Here is a 14,751-nt window from a genome sequence, read left to right as displayed (position 1 = left end):
TCCGCTGGCAGGAGGTCACGGGACAGACCCAGGTACCATGGGTTGACCGAGATGACTGGCCGATGCACCACCTGTGCCCCATACTGTGCCAACTGGCTGTGTTTTACCCGCCCGGCGCGCCGCTCCACCACACTCGGCCATTTCTCGTCGTTTTATTATCGGGCACTCCCAGTGCTGTGTTACATTGGCTACAGCAGAACCAAGCATCATCTCATCAAGAATCAATACCTTATCAGACCCACCAAGCCATGGTACAGAACAACGTTCACCAACGCGAGGCCTCCAATCAATCCGCGTCATCCCTCTCTCCGATCGACTCATCCGCGGGGTCCCGCTCCTGACACAGCCTCGCCCACGGCAGCTCTCTCCGTAACCTCTGACCCCGAGCCGCCCCCATTGAACGAGCCAGGGCCGGGCTAATTAGCACGGCATGGCCGGCGGCCCCGATGACGACGGTGGCGAACACAAAATGGCACCAGCCACAACCGGTGGCGGAAGGGCCTACTCCACCAGAGGGAGCTCTAGAGGGTATTTGGCCTACTCTTCCACGCTGTACCGGACGTGCTGGAAGAGGTGGGAGTACCCCACCACGCTGGTGGTGGGGTAACATGCGCTAATGGCACACGTGGACCTCCCAAGGAATTTGAAAGCCGTGTTTGGCAACCAATAGGGGAATTGGGTGTTTGTATCTCCGTAAAAAAGACATGATTTTTGATGGTCGGTGTGGCACACAGGTGTGGAGTCCTCCGCACATCTGTGTGATAAAGGTCACACGTGGGACGGAGGAAGAGTGGTGGTGAGGGCGGGGGGGGGGGGCGTTGTGTTGGTACCGGCAGCAGGCTGGCCATGTCCACAGTGTACGCCGGGTTCTGCCTGAGGAACTCCTCCAGCTGGCGCCGTGATGGCGCGTCATGCCCCGCCAGGCGGGTGCCATCCTGCAGGCTCACCACCGGCACTCGCGACTCCGAAGTTTCGGCCGGTGCCGCCGCCGCCGCCGACACCACGGGCACGCTCGCCGCCGCCGTCACAGCCGCCGCCGCCGTCGCCGACACCACGGGCACGCTCGCCGCCGCCGCCTCGTCCACCGGCTTGGCGCCATCGGCGTCGTCCTGCGTGGCAAGTGGTGTCAAGAGGGAGTGAGACACAGCTGGGACGCACGATTCGGCCATTGAGCCGATGGGTCAACATCTTTTTTGTTTTATTAACTTCCAATATTATGAGTGACGAGTCGCACCACTCCAACAAATAGCAGCCGGGCCAACGTCCTGCTTCTCTGTAAATCCTGTCCATCAAAACGTGGGGAAGAGGAGAGGCTTTTTATTCCAAATATTTTCGTGTCACCCGAATGGTTGAATAATGAAACCGCAACCAAATTGGTAGAGTTATCCATTACTTAAAGAATCAGGTTAGAGGGCAGCTCCACAATGACGGACAATCAGAAAACTGGGCAGAATTTGGAATTTTTTGGTTTCAGATTCATTCTATGCGTTCTTTTTTATTTTTAACCGTCGTGTTGCGTGGCAAGGTGAAGTATGGTCAAATAAGCCCCCGTGACCAACTTAACCCCGTGGGCGACATCTCACACCCCGCCCCCTGCTCACCGCTCCGCCGTGCTTGTGGCTCGTCATGAGGCTAAGATCAAATCCCTCCACGTTCTTCCTGCGGCCACGGCGCTTGCGGACGACTCTGCCGGCCCCCAGCGTGTCCCTGGCGGCAGTGCCGTCCCCGCCCGTCAGAGCGCCGTTGTTGAGGCCGGCCCTCGCCGCCGCCGCCGCCGCCGACGATCCGGCCGAGCCCAGTGCTCGCGCCTGCAGCACCGCGTCCAGGCGGGCCTTGAGCACGTCGGCCGGGGCCCCCCGGGAGGGGACGGCGGCCGTGCCGGCATTGCCCCTGGACGCCGGCGCCGAGCCCTCCGCGCCGACGGAACCCGAGCCGCTCTCGGCGGCGAAGAACGAGAGGTCGACGGCCGAGTCTTGCCACAGCTCGTCCGGGAGGCCGAGCGTCGCCGGGGCGGCCGCCGCCGCCGCCGGGGCCACCGGCGGCGCCTTGGTGGGGTCCATGGCCTGCGCCATGAGGTCCATGAGGCTGCGCCGCTTGGCCACCTGCTCGGCCTCGATCTCCGCCTTCTTGCGCCGTTTGCGCCGCTGCTTGTGGAAGGGGAGCTTGAGGCCGTCGTCCTGCACGACGAGGCAGACGTTAGGGTCGGGGCCCAGGCCGGAGCGCTCGCTCGTCTAATCTAATACTCGTGTACACATATTTGAAGCTTTTGTGACTGCAGGAATTACTCTTTGGTTCTTTTGGTAAAGTCATGTGACTTGACCGAAAGAACCAAAGAGTACATTATATTTATAAAGAGCGCTTTCGCTCAAGGCACTTGACAGAGCTTACAAAACGGTGGACAGAATGGAATGATTTAAATGGCAGGGGCGTGCTACAAGGTATTGAGGAACGAGTGAGCGGCGATAGAGGCGTACTTGGGGATCAGGAAAGGGTAGGGGAGGCACTGTAAGGAGCGGAGGGGTGAGGGGAGGCGCGTCTGAGCCAGCGTATGGAGGGGGTAGGGTCCCCGCACACCGTGAGCAATGGCACCACGGGTCTCTTTCGGTGACGCCAGTGGCGGAGGTTCACGTGTTAATGTGTCGTTTCTCTCCAGTTATTTAAAAGTCTTCCCCAGCCCTAAATCACACCGCTACGTACATCACACTTGCATTATTTGGGTGCCGCGGTGGCTAGATGTGAACGACCTCGCCTGGTATACAGGAGGTTGTGGGGGTTCGATCCCAACCCTGACACTTGTATATTTGGAGTTTGCATATCTCTCTCTCCGTGGTTGTGGATTTTTCTCCAGGTCCTCCAGTTTTTCCTTCCATGTTTACAATCGACACCAAGCATGTATTTGGCTGAAATAAATTCCCACATGATAAGCCACTTATGTTGAGCTATCATTTGTGGCCAGGTCGCTTGTGAAGAGCTATATACAACTCAGTGGGACTTACCTGGTAAAATAAGATAAAAATCGTTCATAGTTAATAACTGCAATTGAACTGGAACTGTTCCAAGACTCTTTAGTCTGGCGTGGGACTCAAATGCTCCAGCAGGGCTGCTGCTGCTGCTGCCATCGAACACAGCACGTGGGTGTGGGGGCGACACAGCCCAGAACACCAAGTCACGCGAGTTTCTAATGGAGCAATTACAAAAGGCAAACTAATCGGCTCGATCAGCTCTCGGGTTCAGATAACAAGCGAGCCGCGAGGGTGGCCGGCCAGCTGGCTGGTCCCACCATTAATTCGGCGGTACAAATCCGCACAGAGAAACTAACGAACGATGAGTGGGGGGGGGGTGAACGTTTTAGCGGAGCACGAGACAGGAGGGAACAGGATTCAAAGCAGCAGCAGTGGCGACGAGCGCTGGCAGCAGCCGACGGTGGAAAGGGCAGTAGAGCGGCAGAGAGCGCTTCAAAAGAACAAACTGTGAACGATTCAAGATCGCAGCGACGCGGTTGACCGACGCGCTGCCGGATCATTCGCTCGATTAAAACACCCGTGGCAGGTGGGGCTGCGTGGCACCGCCCCCAAGTGCGATCCGTCTCACGATGCCGCCACTGTTGAGCGCGCTGCACGAATCTGAACGGATTCCTAGCGTAAGAATCGACTTTCGTTGATTAATCGATGTTACCAAGCGAGTAACAATCACCCCCCCCCCCACACCACCACCCTCCCTCCTCTCTATTTCGTGGTGTCGTTTTTTTTTCTTTCCAAATGGAGCCACGGGAATCGAAACGTCGGACATCGTGCCAAATGACACGCAGCGGTACAGCCCAACACCACATCGGAGAGCTGCACGGCACAACTGCGAACATCCACGCAAGACGATTACCAACGCCTCTGCAACATCACCATCATCAAAATCGTTACGAACTCTGTCTATGTCACCATAACCCACCGCCCCCGCCCCCCGGTGCTAGCGTCGGTGCCGCCACCGCCCCCCCCCCACCTTGGCGAGCTGCGGAGACGGAGCGCCCGTCTCCTCGGCGATGCTCAGAGCCGGCGAGTCGTTGGCCAACGGGCTGTCCGTGCCACTGGGGGTAAAGGTCGCCACCAGGGGCGCTGCTGGTGCTGGCACCGGCGTTGCCGCGGGAACCGCAGCAACCGCGCTGGTCGAGGCCACCACCTCCAGCACCAGTCGCCGTGCCGACGGCCACTTGCCCCGAAGCACCGTGTAGCAGATCTGGTCGATGCGGTTGATCATCACGCGGTCCTGTCGGCGGGCACGGCAATGAGGCGGCAGAGATCGAATCAGAGATGGGTTGCTAAAAGGTCAAGGTGGGGGTGCGTATAGCGGGTCATGATAACAGCCAGGTCAAGTGGGGGGGGGGTATTGAGGGGAGATTAAAGCGAGAAGTTAGAGTCGGTGACTCGGGGCCACCTTTAAAAATGTGAAACGACGCAAAATGCTGCCCTCCCGAAGGCGGAAACCCCCAAAACGCAACACCCGTCATGAGTTTGTGCAAAAAATGTGTCTAAATAATCGCACAGAAAGCCTCAAGAGCTTTCCCGCTGCCCGAATGAGCATCGATGGCATTGATGCTCATCTCCCATTTGCAGCCCTCGCAGCAGGGGCAGCAGTGGACAGGGTGGAGTCCACTACCTAGAAGGGCAACATCTGCTGACCTCCCAACACCTCCGACAAGCACGGTTGGCTACGTACGGTGCGGAAGTTGTTCAAGGCACATGCATACGAACAATGTTGACCCCAGTCACGCACCTTGGGCCAGTAGGAGAAGGTGTAGATGGGCTGGTGGGGGTCGGGGTATCCGGGCGGGCACAACTCCCCCTCCTCGCGCACCGAGTCGTCCAGCGTGTCGTCCCCGCGCCCGAACGACGCGTTGCTCTCGTCGGCGAACGCCCGGGGTCGCAACGACCCGGTCACGCCTGCTCCAGAGGGGGACCCGGGGGGGGTTGGGGAAGGAAAAGACGCAAGGAAAGTGACGACACGAAAACGAGACGCGAGAGAGAATCGGTGCCCTTTAGCGGGGTCCTGCGTGCCACAGATCGCTGCCGAGGACCCAAGCCAAGTGCCCCAAAACACTTTTGGCTTCCCTGCAGTGGGGGTCTGTGCTCACGATGCCTCTCCTCCGCTCATCACGTCTGACGGTCACGTTACAACGCACGGTGGCCAGCAGGCGGCAGTAGGGCACCGGTCTCCTCCCGTGTGTGTGTGGTGTGCGTGGTTGTTCGTGCCGTGGCGAGCGCGCGCCGCTCACCGCGAGCCTTCAACTCGAAGTCGGACTTCTCCTCGTCGTCGCTGTCCGTCTCCTCGTCGTCCTCCTCGCCGTCTTCACTGCTCTTCCTCCGCGCCTCCTCGCGACGCGCCGCCTCCTCCTGCTCCTCCACCTCCTCTGTCCTGCTCTCCTCCACCACCACCTCCACCTTGACCGGCACTTCCTGCTTCACCTTGACAAGCACCTCCTCCTCCTGCTTCCCCAACGCTTCCTCCTCCTGCTTCCCCAAAGCTTCCTCCACCCGCTTGCCCAACGCTTCCTCCTCCTGCTTCTTCACCGGCTCGACCTCCTCCTGCTTCTTCACCGGCTCGACCTCCTCCTGCTTCTTCACAGGCACGTCCTCCTCCTGTTTCGTCACCGCCGGCTCGTCGTCCTCCTGCTTCGTGGGCGCTTCTGGCTTCACCGACGCTTCCTGCTTCGTTGGCGCGCCGGGCTCTGCGGCGACGGCCCCAGAGTCCGGTTTCGTTTCGGTGCCGTCGAGTTTCAGGGCAGGCCTCGGCTCCTCCACCTCATCCGCGGGCGGCGGCGCCGACGGCTCCTCGACGCCTGCGGCCACCTCGGCCAACGGCTCCGACTGAAACGAAAACATGGAGGGGGTGGGGCGGGAGCAAGGTGTCCGGTTGGGGTCAGGTGCGTTCGATTCTGGGTTTCGGCCACAACAACCACCACGGTGACAATGGGGCTCTCGAGCCAAGCTGCACTTGTGTAAAAAAAAATTCTGGCACGTGTCGTGTGTGGGTACCGCAAGACCCGACCGTGTCCAACCGAGCTGCATTGGCGTCCGGTTGCCGGACGCCAATGCAACAAACACATTATAAGGTCGCGCTCATTACACACACACCAAGTGTTTGCCACAAATGAACCGCGATACGTCGCTGAGCCCGTCAAGGAGCATAAACCACCATCACGCAAACTCCGGTGGTCGTCCTCGCAGCAGCTTTTGGCTAACCATCGAACAAAGACGGTCACCGCATCATCACGCGTCGCTTTCGGAAGCGTTTCTGCGGCCATCAGGAACGCTCTTCCTTCAGATATTAGGAAAGCCACTGGAGCCGTGCACTTTTAATCATATAGATTGAAAAAGCATTTCTTTAGAACTGTTTTCTGTGTTTAGTTTGTTGTCCTTCTCCCCGCACCTCCAGTGGGTATGGTAGTCTATGAAAGAAGCTCAACATTCAGCTCAACATACGTACATTCACCGCACAAACAACCCGTGCCCTTCAGTTTGGATCATCAGTCAACTGGGCAGACACCCAGGCATCACACAATCACACATTCTTTTAACAACTACGCGAACAAACATTACTACACGTGTCTGTAGGTGGTGGGAGCGGAGGGGGGGGCAGCCCCCAGTGTGCGGAGAGACAAAGAGGCCATTTTAAGAGATCTCAGAATCTGTTCTACGGCGTCTCGGACCACTTATAAAACGCACGCAACGCGCCGCCCGTTGCGAGCTCACACGTCGCGCAAAACGAACGGGCTCTCAGTGTGTGCCGCACGAGCCCATTGGGAATAACATTTTGGAGAAATGCTGAAAAAACCCAAAGACACAAATAAACTTGGGAAACACGACCCTTGCTCATCCCGCCCCTCTCCCCCCCCAAAAACACCATCACCACCATCATCATCATCACCGCCACCACCACCACCACCATCACTCCCGTTGCCTTCATCGCGCTCTCCACGCTCATCCTACCTTCACGTCCACCATGGCCTCTCCGGCGTTCTCCGCTCTCTCCTCGCTCGACTCGGACTTCACCTCCGCCGGCGTCGGCTCCTCGGCGGCAACGGCGCCGTCCTTCTCTTCCTCGGCCGGGGCCGGCGCCGCCCCGTCGGGGACCTCCTCCAGCCCTTCGTCGGGACCCCCCGCCCCTCCGTCCGGCCCAGCTACCGCCGCCACTGCCACCGTCGCCCCATTAGCGGTTTCGTCGGGGGGGTCCCCCCCCACCGGGGAGGCTGCGGCACGGTGTTGGTGTTGGTGCCGCAGCAGCGCCAGCGCGTTCGCGTTGTTGGTGCTGGAGGAGGACGTCTGGCACTGGATGTACCTGGGGCGAGAGACGCGATTGGTTTGGCGCCGAGTAGCGTTCACTCTCGCTACCAGCAGCAGCAGCGAGAGCGTTTCTTATGAGTGGAGGCATAATGATGCATCAATTGATGTTGATGAATGCGAGTCTGTCTCTATGCGAGTCTACGGGTCTCTATACAAGTCTACAGGTCTCTATGTGAGTCTACGGGTCTCTGTGAGTCTACGGGTCTCTATGCGAGTCTACGGGTCTCTATGCGAGTCTACGGGTCTCTATGCGAGTCTACGGGTCTCTATGCGAGTCTACGGGTCTCTATGCGAGTCTACGGGTCTCTGTGAGTCTACGGGTCTCATGCGAGTCTACGGGTCACTATGAGAGGCTACGGGTCTATAAACAAGTACGTGAGAAAGAACGAGCAGCTATCTTCAACCAGCATTTGACCCTTTTCACAGTTTGCTAGATGCCGACCGTGCCGTGCCCAGCCACACGCTGCTGCTACGGTGACGGGGTCTGGTCGGGGGTCAGGCGTCGGCGCTCACCTCTGCTGCGCCTCGCGGAAGGGCAGCGTGGCGTCACACAAGATGTGGTAGTCGGTGCGGCTGACCCCGTGGCGGGCGGCGCCGATGAGCAGCTCGCGGTCGTGCCGCCCGCACTCCCACCAATCGGGGAGGTCGTAGGAGGGGGCGCAGAGCAGCAGGCGCTCCTCCAGCTGCGGGTGGCGCAGCACCTGCTCGCGCACCTTGCGCAGCAGCTGGATACGGTAGAGGGTGCGCGACGCGCGCTCCTCCGTGATGGGGGCCAGCAGCAGCGACGGGTCCACGAGGCCTGGCCCGGGATGGTGGGGAGGTGGACGCGAGAGGGAGAGGCGGGGAAGGGACGTGCGCACAGTGAGCGGGGGAGATGCGATAGGTGAGAGACAGGTGAGAAGGACATGGGGAGGGTTAGAAAGACACAAATGCGAAGGATGCGGCGGCGTAATGTGAAGATGGGACGCAATAGGCAGGGTGCGGCAGTAGGAAGGCCACTACGGTGCGGGCGGGTGGGGGCGTGCTGGCCACACGTACGGTCGCTCTCGTGCGGCAGCATGCGGCACACGCGGCGGCACATGGCGAGGAAGGCCAGCAGGTACTTGGTGAGGCTCTCGTCCGTCTTCTTGTCGAGCCGTGCGTAGGCGCGGAAGCGCGACCAGTCGAACTGCTGCCGCTCGGGATCGTACTCCACGCCGAACGTCGACACCACGCGGTAGAAATCCGTCTCCTCGCGGCGCGTCCACCTGGGCCGGAAATTCCACGTTCCCGTGACGAGGGAGGAAGGGAGGGGTGAGTGACTGCACTCGCTCCAGAAACTTCCCTTGGAAGCGGCGCTCTCAGCTTTTGATCCGGCAACGATGGTAGCCCAATTACCCCAACAGGGATTTGAACTCACAACCTATTTGACCGAGAGGCGAGCGTTCTAACCTGGGCTGAATTTCAGCCGGATGGCTGTGACCGCTAGTCATGGCGCCACCTACTCAAAGTCTGCCAGTAACCCGGAAAATAATCGGTGAGAAATGTCAGCCTTGGGGTCTCGCACCCCACTGCACCCACCAGCTCCTCGCACGTCCGCACACGTCTCGCGGATGCACGTATCAATCATCAGGCACGTGAGGTGTGTAAACGACTTCATCCGTATTGGAACGGCAAAAAAAATTATGAAAGCGGCAAGAAGTCACGGCCGGCGCCGTCACTCTTGGCCGGACCGGTCAGTTCGCCGGCGCCTGCCTCTCTCACCTCTGCCGGCGCTCCGTCTTGGCGGCCTCGCGAGCCTGGATGAGCTCCTCGTTGCGGCGGCGCCGCCTGCGGTCGGGCTTGGCCGCCGCCAGCAGCCGCTGCTGCTGCTGCTTGTAGCAGCGCTGGTACGCCGTGACAATGCGGCGCAGGCGCGTGGTGAGCGCCGAGCCCGACGGCCAGCCCGGCCGCCCGCTACCGTCGCCGCACGAGCTGCCGCCGACCCCGCCGGCGTCTGTAGGCGGCGCGTGGGGGAGAGGAGAAGGTGGGGTGGGGGGTGGGGATGTCGAGATTAGGTCTTTGGGTACAGAGCGCACAGCGCGATAACCATCGTGGCACCGCTCCACACCTGTTGCAATTTTCCAAGCGTATAAATATTGTGCTGTACAAAAAAACAGGGGATACGCCCCCTTGAGAGAGTTTGGAGATTTTGTTATGTCGGGAGTTGACCTGACCATCGATCTGCATGCAGGTGCCGTAACGCCACAGCAGAGGGCAAGAGAGAGACGCCTCCTGACGAGTGTTCCAGCGGCCTTTGTCCTCGCTAGGGGTCGCTCAACCCGCTCAGCATTTGTACAATAGTGGCATTTAGAAAAAAAAAGAGTTAATGATTGACCCGGGAAGACTGTTGCGACCTTAGGGACATTTGGCCAGCCCGAGAACACCCGTGCATAGGAGGATATCACACGCAACACTCAAATCCCACTCCGAGAACTCCTGGAGAAGCCAGGCTGGAGCCTGCTTGGCTAACAAGTGCCGACGACGATGACACGGGGCGCATTGACGGTGATTTGGTCAGAGGGTTAATTGGTTGTTAATTGGTTGTGACGAGGTGGGCAGTGCTGCGTACCGTCGGAGATCGTCATCTTGAGGTCCGACGACGACATGAAGTCGTCCTGCAACGCAGAGGGGCGGGGGGCGTGAGTTAGACCGGCCTGGAGTGACACCGTAAGGACAGGATTTTGTTTTGCGTCTCTCCTTTGCTCGTGAAGTTGCCACCTTCCTGGCGGCAGTGGTCGTGGAGACGATGATCGTGGCTACATTGGTGATTATGACGGAAGTGATGCCGGCGGCAGTGACTTTGGTGCAAGTGGTGGTGGTCGTGGCAGCGGTGGTGGTGATTATCAGTGCCTGTGGGGACTAGATAATAGTGGTGGCGAGTGGTGGTGGTGGTTCTCTCCGTGGTGGATGGTGCGTGGCGCCGCCTCTCACCTCGATGTCGATGTCGTCCCGGAAGGCGGCGCGTGCCGGCTTGTACTCCGGATCCTCGCCCTCGTCGCGCTCAAACTCTCCGCTGAGCACCGGTGACATACACACGCAAACACATGCACAAAATTAATGACCACTTCAATCAGCTCAACACAGAAACACGTTACTTCGTATACTAGAACACTATCAACACTGTCAGTCCTTGGTTGAGCGCTGGGCAGCACTTTCAGTCTTAGAGTTAAAATTGTATTAACCTCGGTTCGGTGTCCTGGCCCGTTTGACTTCAACAGGTACTTTAAGGAGTGTTTTTTTTCCTCTCCAAGTTTTGCATAACCCTCTGATCACGTGGCCCGAGTCCCAAATAGCAACAGCACCTCGCACGAGAGTTTCTTTCATACGGGATCGTAATTACGAAAGTTATCGTGGCCCCACGCCCTCCCCGCTACAGACAACAGACGGACGGAACCAACGCATCAACGCTTTCTATCTCGGTGGGAAAGCATCGGTAACCACGAACAATAACGACGGTGAGAGCGGCGCCACCAGCACCGCCGCCGCCACCAGCACCGCCGCCGCCACCACGCACCGCCGCCGCCGCCACGCACCGCCGCCGCCGCCACTCACCCGTCGCCCAGATCACCCCCGCGTTGCTCGGCGGCGAAGGCCTGCTGGTCGGGCATGCCGACCTTCTCCAGGAAGCAGAGCGTCGGGTCCGCGCGCATCGAGTTGTACCGCTCATAGCCTGCGCACCGCCACACGCACACGGCCACATCCACGCACCCACACACGCACGCACGCACACCACCACACATGAACAAACACGCAAGCGGATGCGGAAACACCAGACACTAGTACTCACGTTAAATATGGTTTTCATAGGTGGTCAACGATACGCTCCAACTCGTTGCCACTGAACGGTGTACCAAAAGTCCCGTGGCGTGCGCACACGCCGCGCGGCGCGATGGTGCGACCGTTTGACTGCGCAGGAGGGGTCAAGGTCAGGGGCGGGAGGCTTGGTGGGGGGGGGGGCGACCGCACCGTGCTTGAAGACCCCGATGAGCAGGGATTTGTCGGCCGTTGAGTTCCACCAGCTGGCCGGACGGTCGCCCTGGTCGAGATCTGGGATCCACACGTCGATCTCGCTGGGGGCACAGTGCGCACGCACAAGCAGGCAGGGACACGCACGCAAGAATGCACACAAGCACGCGGGAACGCACGCACACACGCGCAGGAAAACACACGCACAAACACGCACCGCGTATGAGTCACATACTTTGGATTCTATGCAGTACACCAGCCCCAGGGAGAATGTGCTCACATGCATTTAAATCCACTCATTCACGCACGCACACACACACGGTACACTGTCAATGATACCTGGAGTCGCACCCCTGCAGCACTCGCTCGGCCTGGTCCCCGATCACCTCCTGCCGCAGGTAGTAGAGCATGCGCACCCGCAGCAACACCCTACACAGCAGGGCAGCACAACCACCACCATCATCACGATGACGGGCAACAACCACAACCGCCGTCACGACGACAGGCAACAACCGCCACCATAACCACCGTAGCCACACTGCACAGCAACACCGCAACCACAACCGCCACCGCAATGCCAACGAGCAACAACCACCGCCACGCTAAGGGGCAACACCCCTACCACAACTGGCATCGCCGTCACACCGACAACACCAACCACAACCGACAGCACCAACCACAACCGCCACCACCGCCACACCGACGACAACACCAACCACAACCGCCACCGCCACACCGACGACAACACCAACCACAATCGACAGCACCAACCACCAGTCGCACTGAACAGCAACGCCCAAATTCCCACCACCGCCACACCGACGAGCAATGTGGTTGGCAAGTCCAAGTCAGCTGTTCGTAATGCGGTTGACAAGTCAACTGTTCGCAATGATCTTCGCGAGTCTGGGCATCACCGCAGCCACCATTCGGTGAATCCTCCGCGGTCCCCGTGTGCAGCTCGCAGTAACGCAAAATGGTGGCGCCAAATCGACGAACGCGAGTCGCCAAGAAACCCAATTTCTGTCTCATTCACCGCTTGCTTTTCCGTTTGTGGTCCCACTCGGACGCCGCCTTGCCCACGGGGTAGGGCGGGGTGGGCGGGCCCGCTTTAAAATGGGACGGTTGCTCTCGCTGCGACCTTTGAAAGCGAGCTGCCCCCACTTCAACAAGGGGCAGCCGGAACAATTGGTTCGGCACAGCCAGCAGCCGCCGTTGCCGACGCTCCGGTCCGTAAGCGGAATGGTTCGTTCACCAAAATTAACGATGCGTCAATTCAGAATCAGAATATTTATTTATACTGCAGGAGGAATCCCGAGGAATCCGAAAGCTCTTTTTTTCGCAGATGTCCAGCAGAGGCGGGTCAGAACGTTACAACAAATGGTACAATAACAGGATGGTAGTGCAAAGAACAGGTAATCTTGACTTAAAGCTTTCGTGACTGTAGGAATTTTAGTTTTTTGTTATTTTCTTTGAACCTATCTACGTGACTTTACCGAAAGACCCGAAGAATACAGGTAAACAAATCACCCAAAAGCCTACGAGTGAAACACAACCATCCCCATCCTACCAGGCTAAGCCCACCGAGGAATTAACTTATTTTCCATAATTGACCTGGCCATAAATGATAGCTCAACAAAAGTGGCTTATCACGTGGACATTTATAGCAGCAGATTAATCTAAATAATCTCAATGCATGTCTCTAAATGGAGGGAAAACCAGAGGACCAGGAGAAAAAAATCCACGACACTACGGGGGAGAGACACATGCAGACTTCCAAATATACAGGGCGTCCAATCGATTATTGATCATGATAAGACTGCTGTGCTCACGACACGCACGGAGAATCAACATTAACCAAAGAACCAGGTCTTGAATCGCAATGGGGGGGGGAGGGGGGGGGGCGGACGATCACACTCCTCGTCGGCATGTTGCAGACTCTCCGAATAAACTGAACGCTTACGACTCGCAAAGCTTGTGCTGCGTGCGTAGAATGCCTCGTTTCCACCGCGCGTTTGTTTACATCGCCACTTTTAGAGAATCACACGAGGGTAGGTTTTACATGACGACGGATTTGGGTGGGGGGGGGCCTTCATCCAGCAGTTGACAAATTCTGGCTGATTAAGATCATGGCTTGGCACCGACCCACAGCGGCGCGGGGAGATCGGTGACGGATCGCCGATGCGTGGTGACTGCACCATACCATGGGGGTGAGGTGACTCTCCTCCACTCCATATCATTACACAGCCCTCCCCACCTCCCCCCGTTCGGCTCACCCTTCGCTTCTCCCAACCCTCTCTACCCTCTCCTCCTCCTATACCCTTCTCTCGGGAGTGCCGCAGTGGCGATAAGTTAACTACCTCGCCTGGTATGTAGGAAGTCGTAGATTCAATCTCGACCATGACGCCTGTTGTATATGTAATAAAGGACTCTTTCTCAGTGTCGATCTCCGTTGTCCTTTATTTGGGTTCGTATAAATCTCGCTCACACGGCGTCCTCACTCAGGCCTGCGTCTCCTCCGACGATCACTCCACAGCCACCCTGCTGCTCCGCTCTGCATCCACACTCTGCTGCTCTGCTCTGCAGCCTCACTGCTGCTCCGCTCGGCAGCCACCCTGCTGCTCCACTCTGCAGCCACACTGCTGCTCCGCCCTGCAGCCGCACTGCTGCTCCGCTCTGCAGCTAGCCTTCCACAGCCCGCTACATATATATGTAATTTGCGTGCGTCTCTCTCTCCCCGTGGTCGCATGGATTTTTCTCCCGAGTTTTCTGTTTTTTCCCCCCACCTCCTCTTCCCCTCCACATCCATCCCCTCCACACTCAAACACCCACCCACCCTCCTCCCCGTCCCTCTCACTTGTTGCACTGTTGCTTGAGGTGCTTCTTGTAGCCTTCGTCCTGCAGGATGACCTCCGGGTTGCTCTTGGTCAGCCAGTCGGCCTTCTCCAGGTCAGGCAGGCCGCTCTGGGCCTTGACCTTCTTGCCCTTGCGGCCACGCGGCACCGGCGCCGACAGGCCTGTCGACGCGGCGGGGGGAGGGGTTGTCGGAAGGTCAGAGGCGAGCGTTACGAGGTCACGAGGTCAGGTTGCGTGAGGCCCCGGCTGGCCCCGCGTGGGACTGCATTTTTTCGTGCGCGCAACTGAAAACTAAAATAGCAATCGCAATTTTTGTATAAACGGAAAATAATGAATCTCGCATCTGTAGGGACACCACAGAGTTCGCTAACCAAAACAAAACTGGGACGTCTTGGTTGCAACGTCCTTCTATTCTGGTGCTCCTCCACAAACGAGGCACAACTACGCATCTCCCTTACGATTAACAAAGATCCCTTTCCCAGTCGGTTTTAACGGGAAGCTGGAATCGTCGGTCACAGGGCCAAATCTACGGGAACTAACGTCGGCATCGGCGAGAGGACGTACCGGGGCACGAGCTGCG

General features: G+C 58.5%; 1 protein-coding gene across 7 annotated transcripts in view; it reads right to left on the bottom strand.

The window, feature by feature from the left end:
- The window catches only part of LOC144949699 (chromodomain-helicase-DNA-binding protein 7-like), a 120,830-nt gene that overhangs the window by 22,844 nt on the left and 83,235 nt on the right, over positions 1–14,751 (bottom strand). For all 7 annotated transcript variants that reach the window (XR_013640297.1, XM_078879716.1, XM_078879720.1 and 4 more), the window contains 15 exons: positions 14,173–14,332; positions 11,658–11,747; positions 11,319–11,422; positions 10,905–11,022; positions 10,284–10,365; positions 9,922–9,967; positions 9,075–9,306; positions 8,370–8,578; positions 7,845–8,130; positions 6,978–7,326; positions 5,264–5,855; positions 4,765–4,931; positions 3,994–4,257; positions 1,602–2,177; positions 831–1,109 (listed from right to left, as the gene is read on the bottom strand). Coding sequence is in view for 6 of the 7 variants with exons in the window: in XM_078879716.1 (XP_078735842.1) it covers positions 831–1,109; positions 1,602–2,177; positions 3,994–4,257; positions 4,765–4,931; positions 5,264–5,855; positions 6,978–7,326; positions 7,845–8,130; positions 8,370–8,578; positions 9,075–9,306; positions 9,922–9,967; positions 10,284–10,365; positions 10,905–11,022; positions 11,319–11,422; positions 11,658–11,747; positions 14,173–14,332 (3,554 nt within the window). In the remaining variant the exon portion in view is untranslated. The remainder of the gene's footprint in view (positions 1–830; positions 1,110–1,601; positions 2,178–3,993; positions 4,258–4,764; positions 4,932–5,263; positions 5,856–6,977; positions 7,327–7,844; positions 8,131–8,369; positions 8,579–9,074; positions 9,307–9,921; positions 9,968–10,283; positions 10,366–10,904; positions 11,023–11,318; positions 11,423–11,657; positions 11,748–14,172; positions 14,333–14,751) is intronic.

The sequence above is a fragment of the Lampetra fluviatilis genome, chromosome 54 (assembly GCF_964198595.1).
Source record: "Lampetra fluviatilis chromosome 54, kcLamFluv1.1, whole genome shotgun sequence".
Lineage (NCBI taxonomy): Eukaryota > Metazoa > Chordata > Hyperoartia > Petromyzontiformes > Petromyzontidae > Lampetra > Lampetra fluviatilis.
This window is presented reverse-complemented; position numbering and strand designations above follow the sequence as displayed.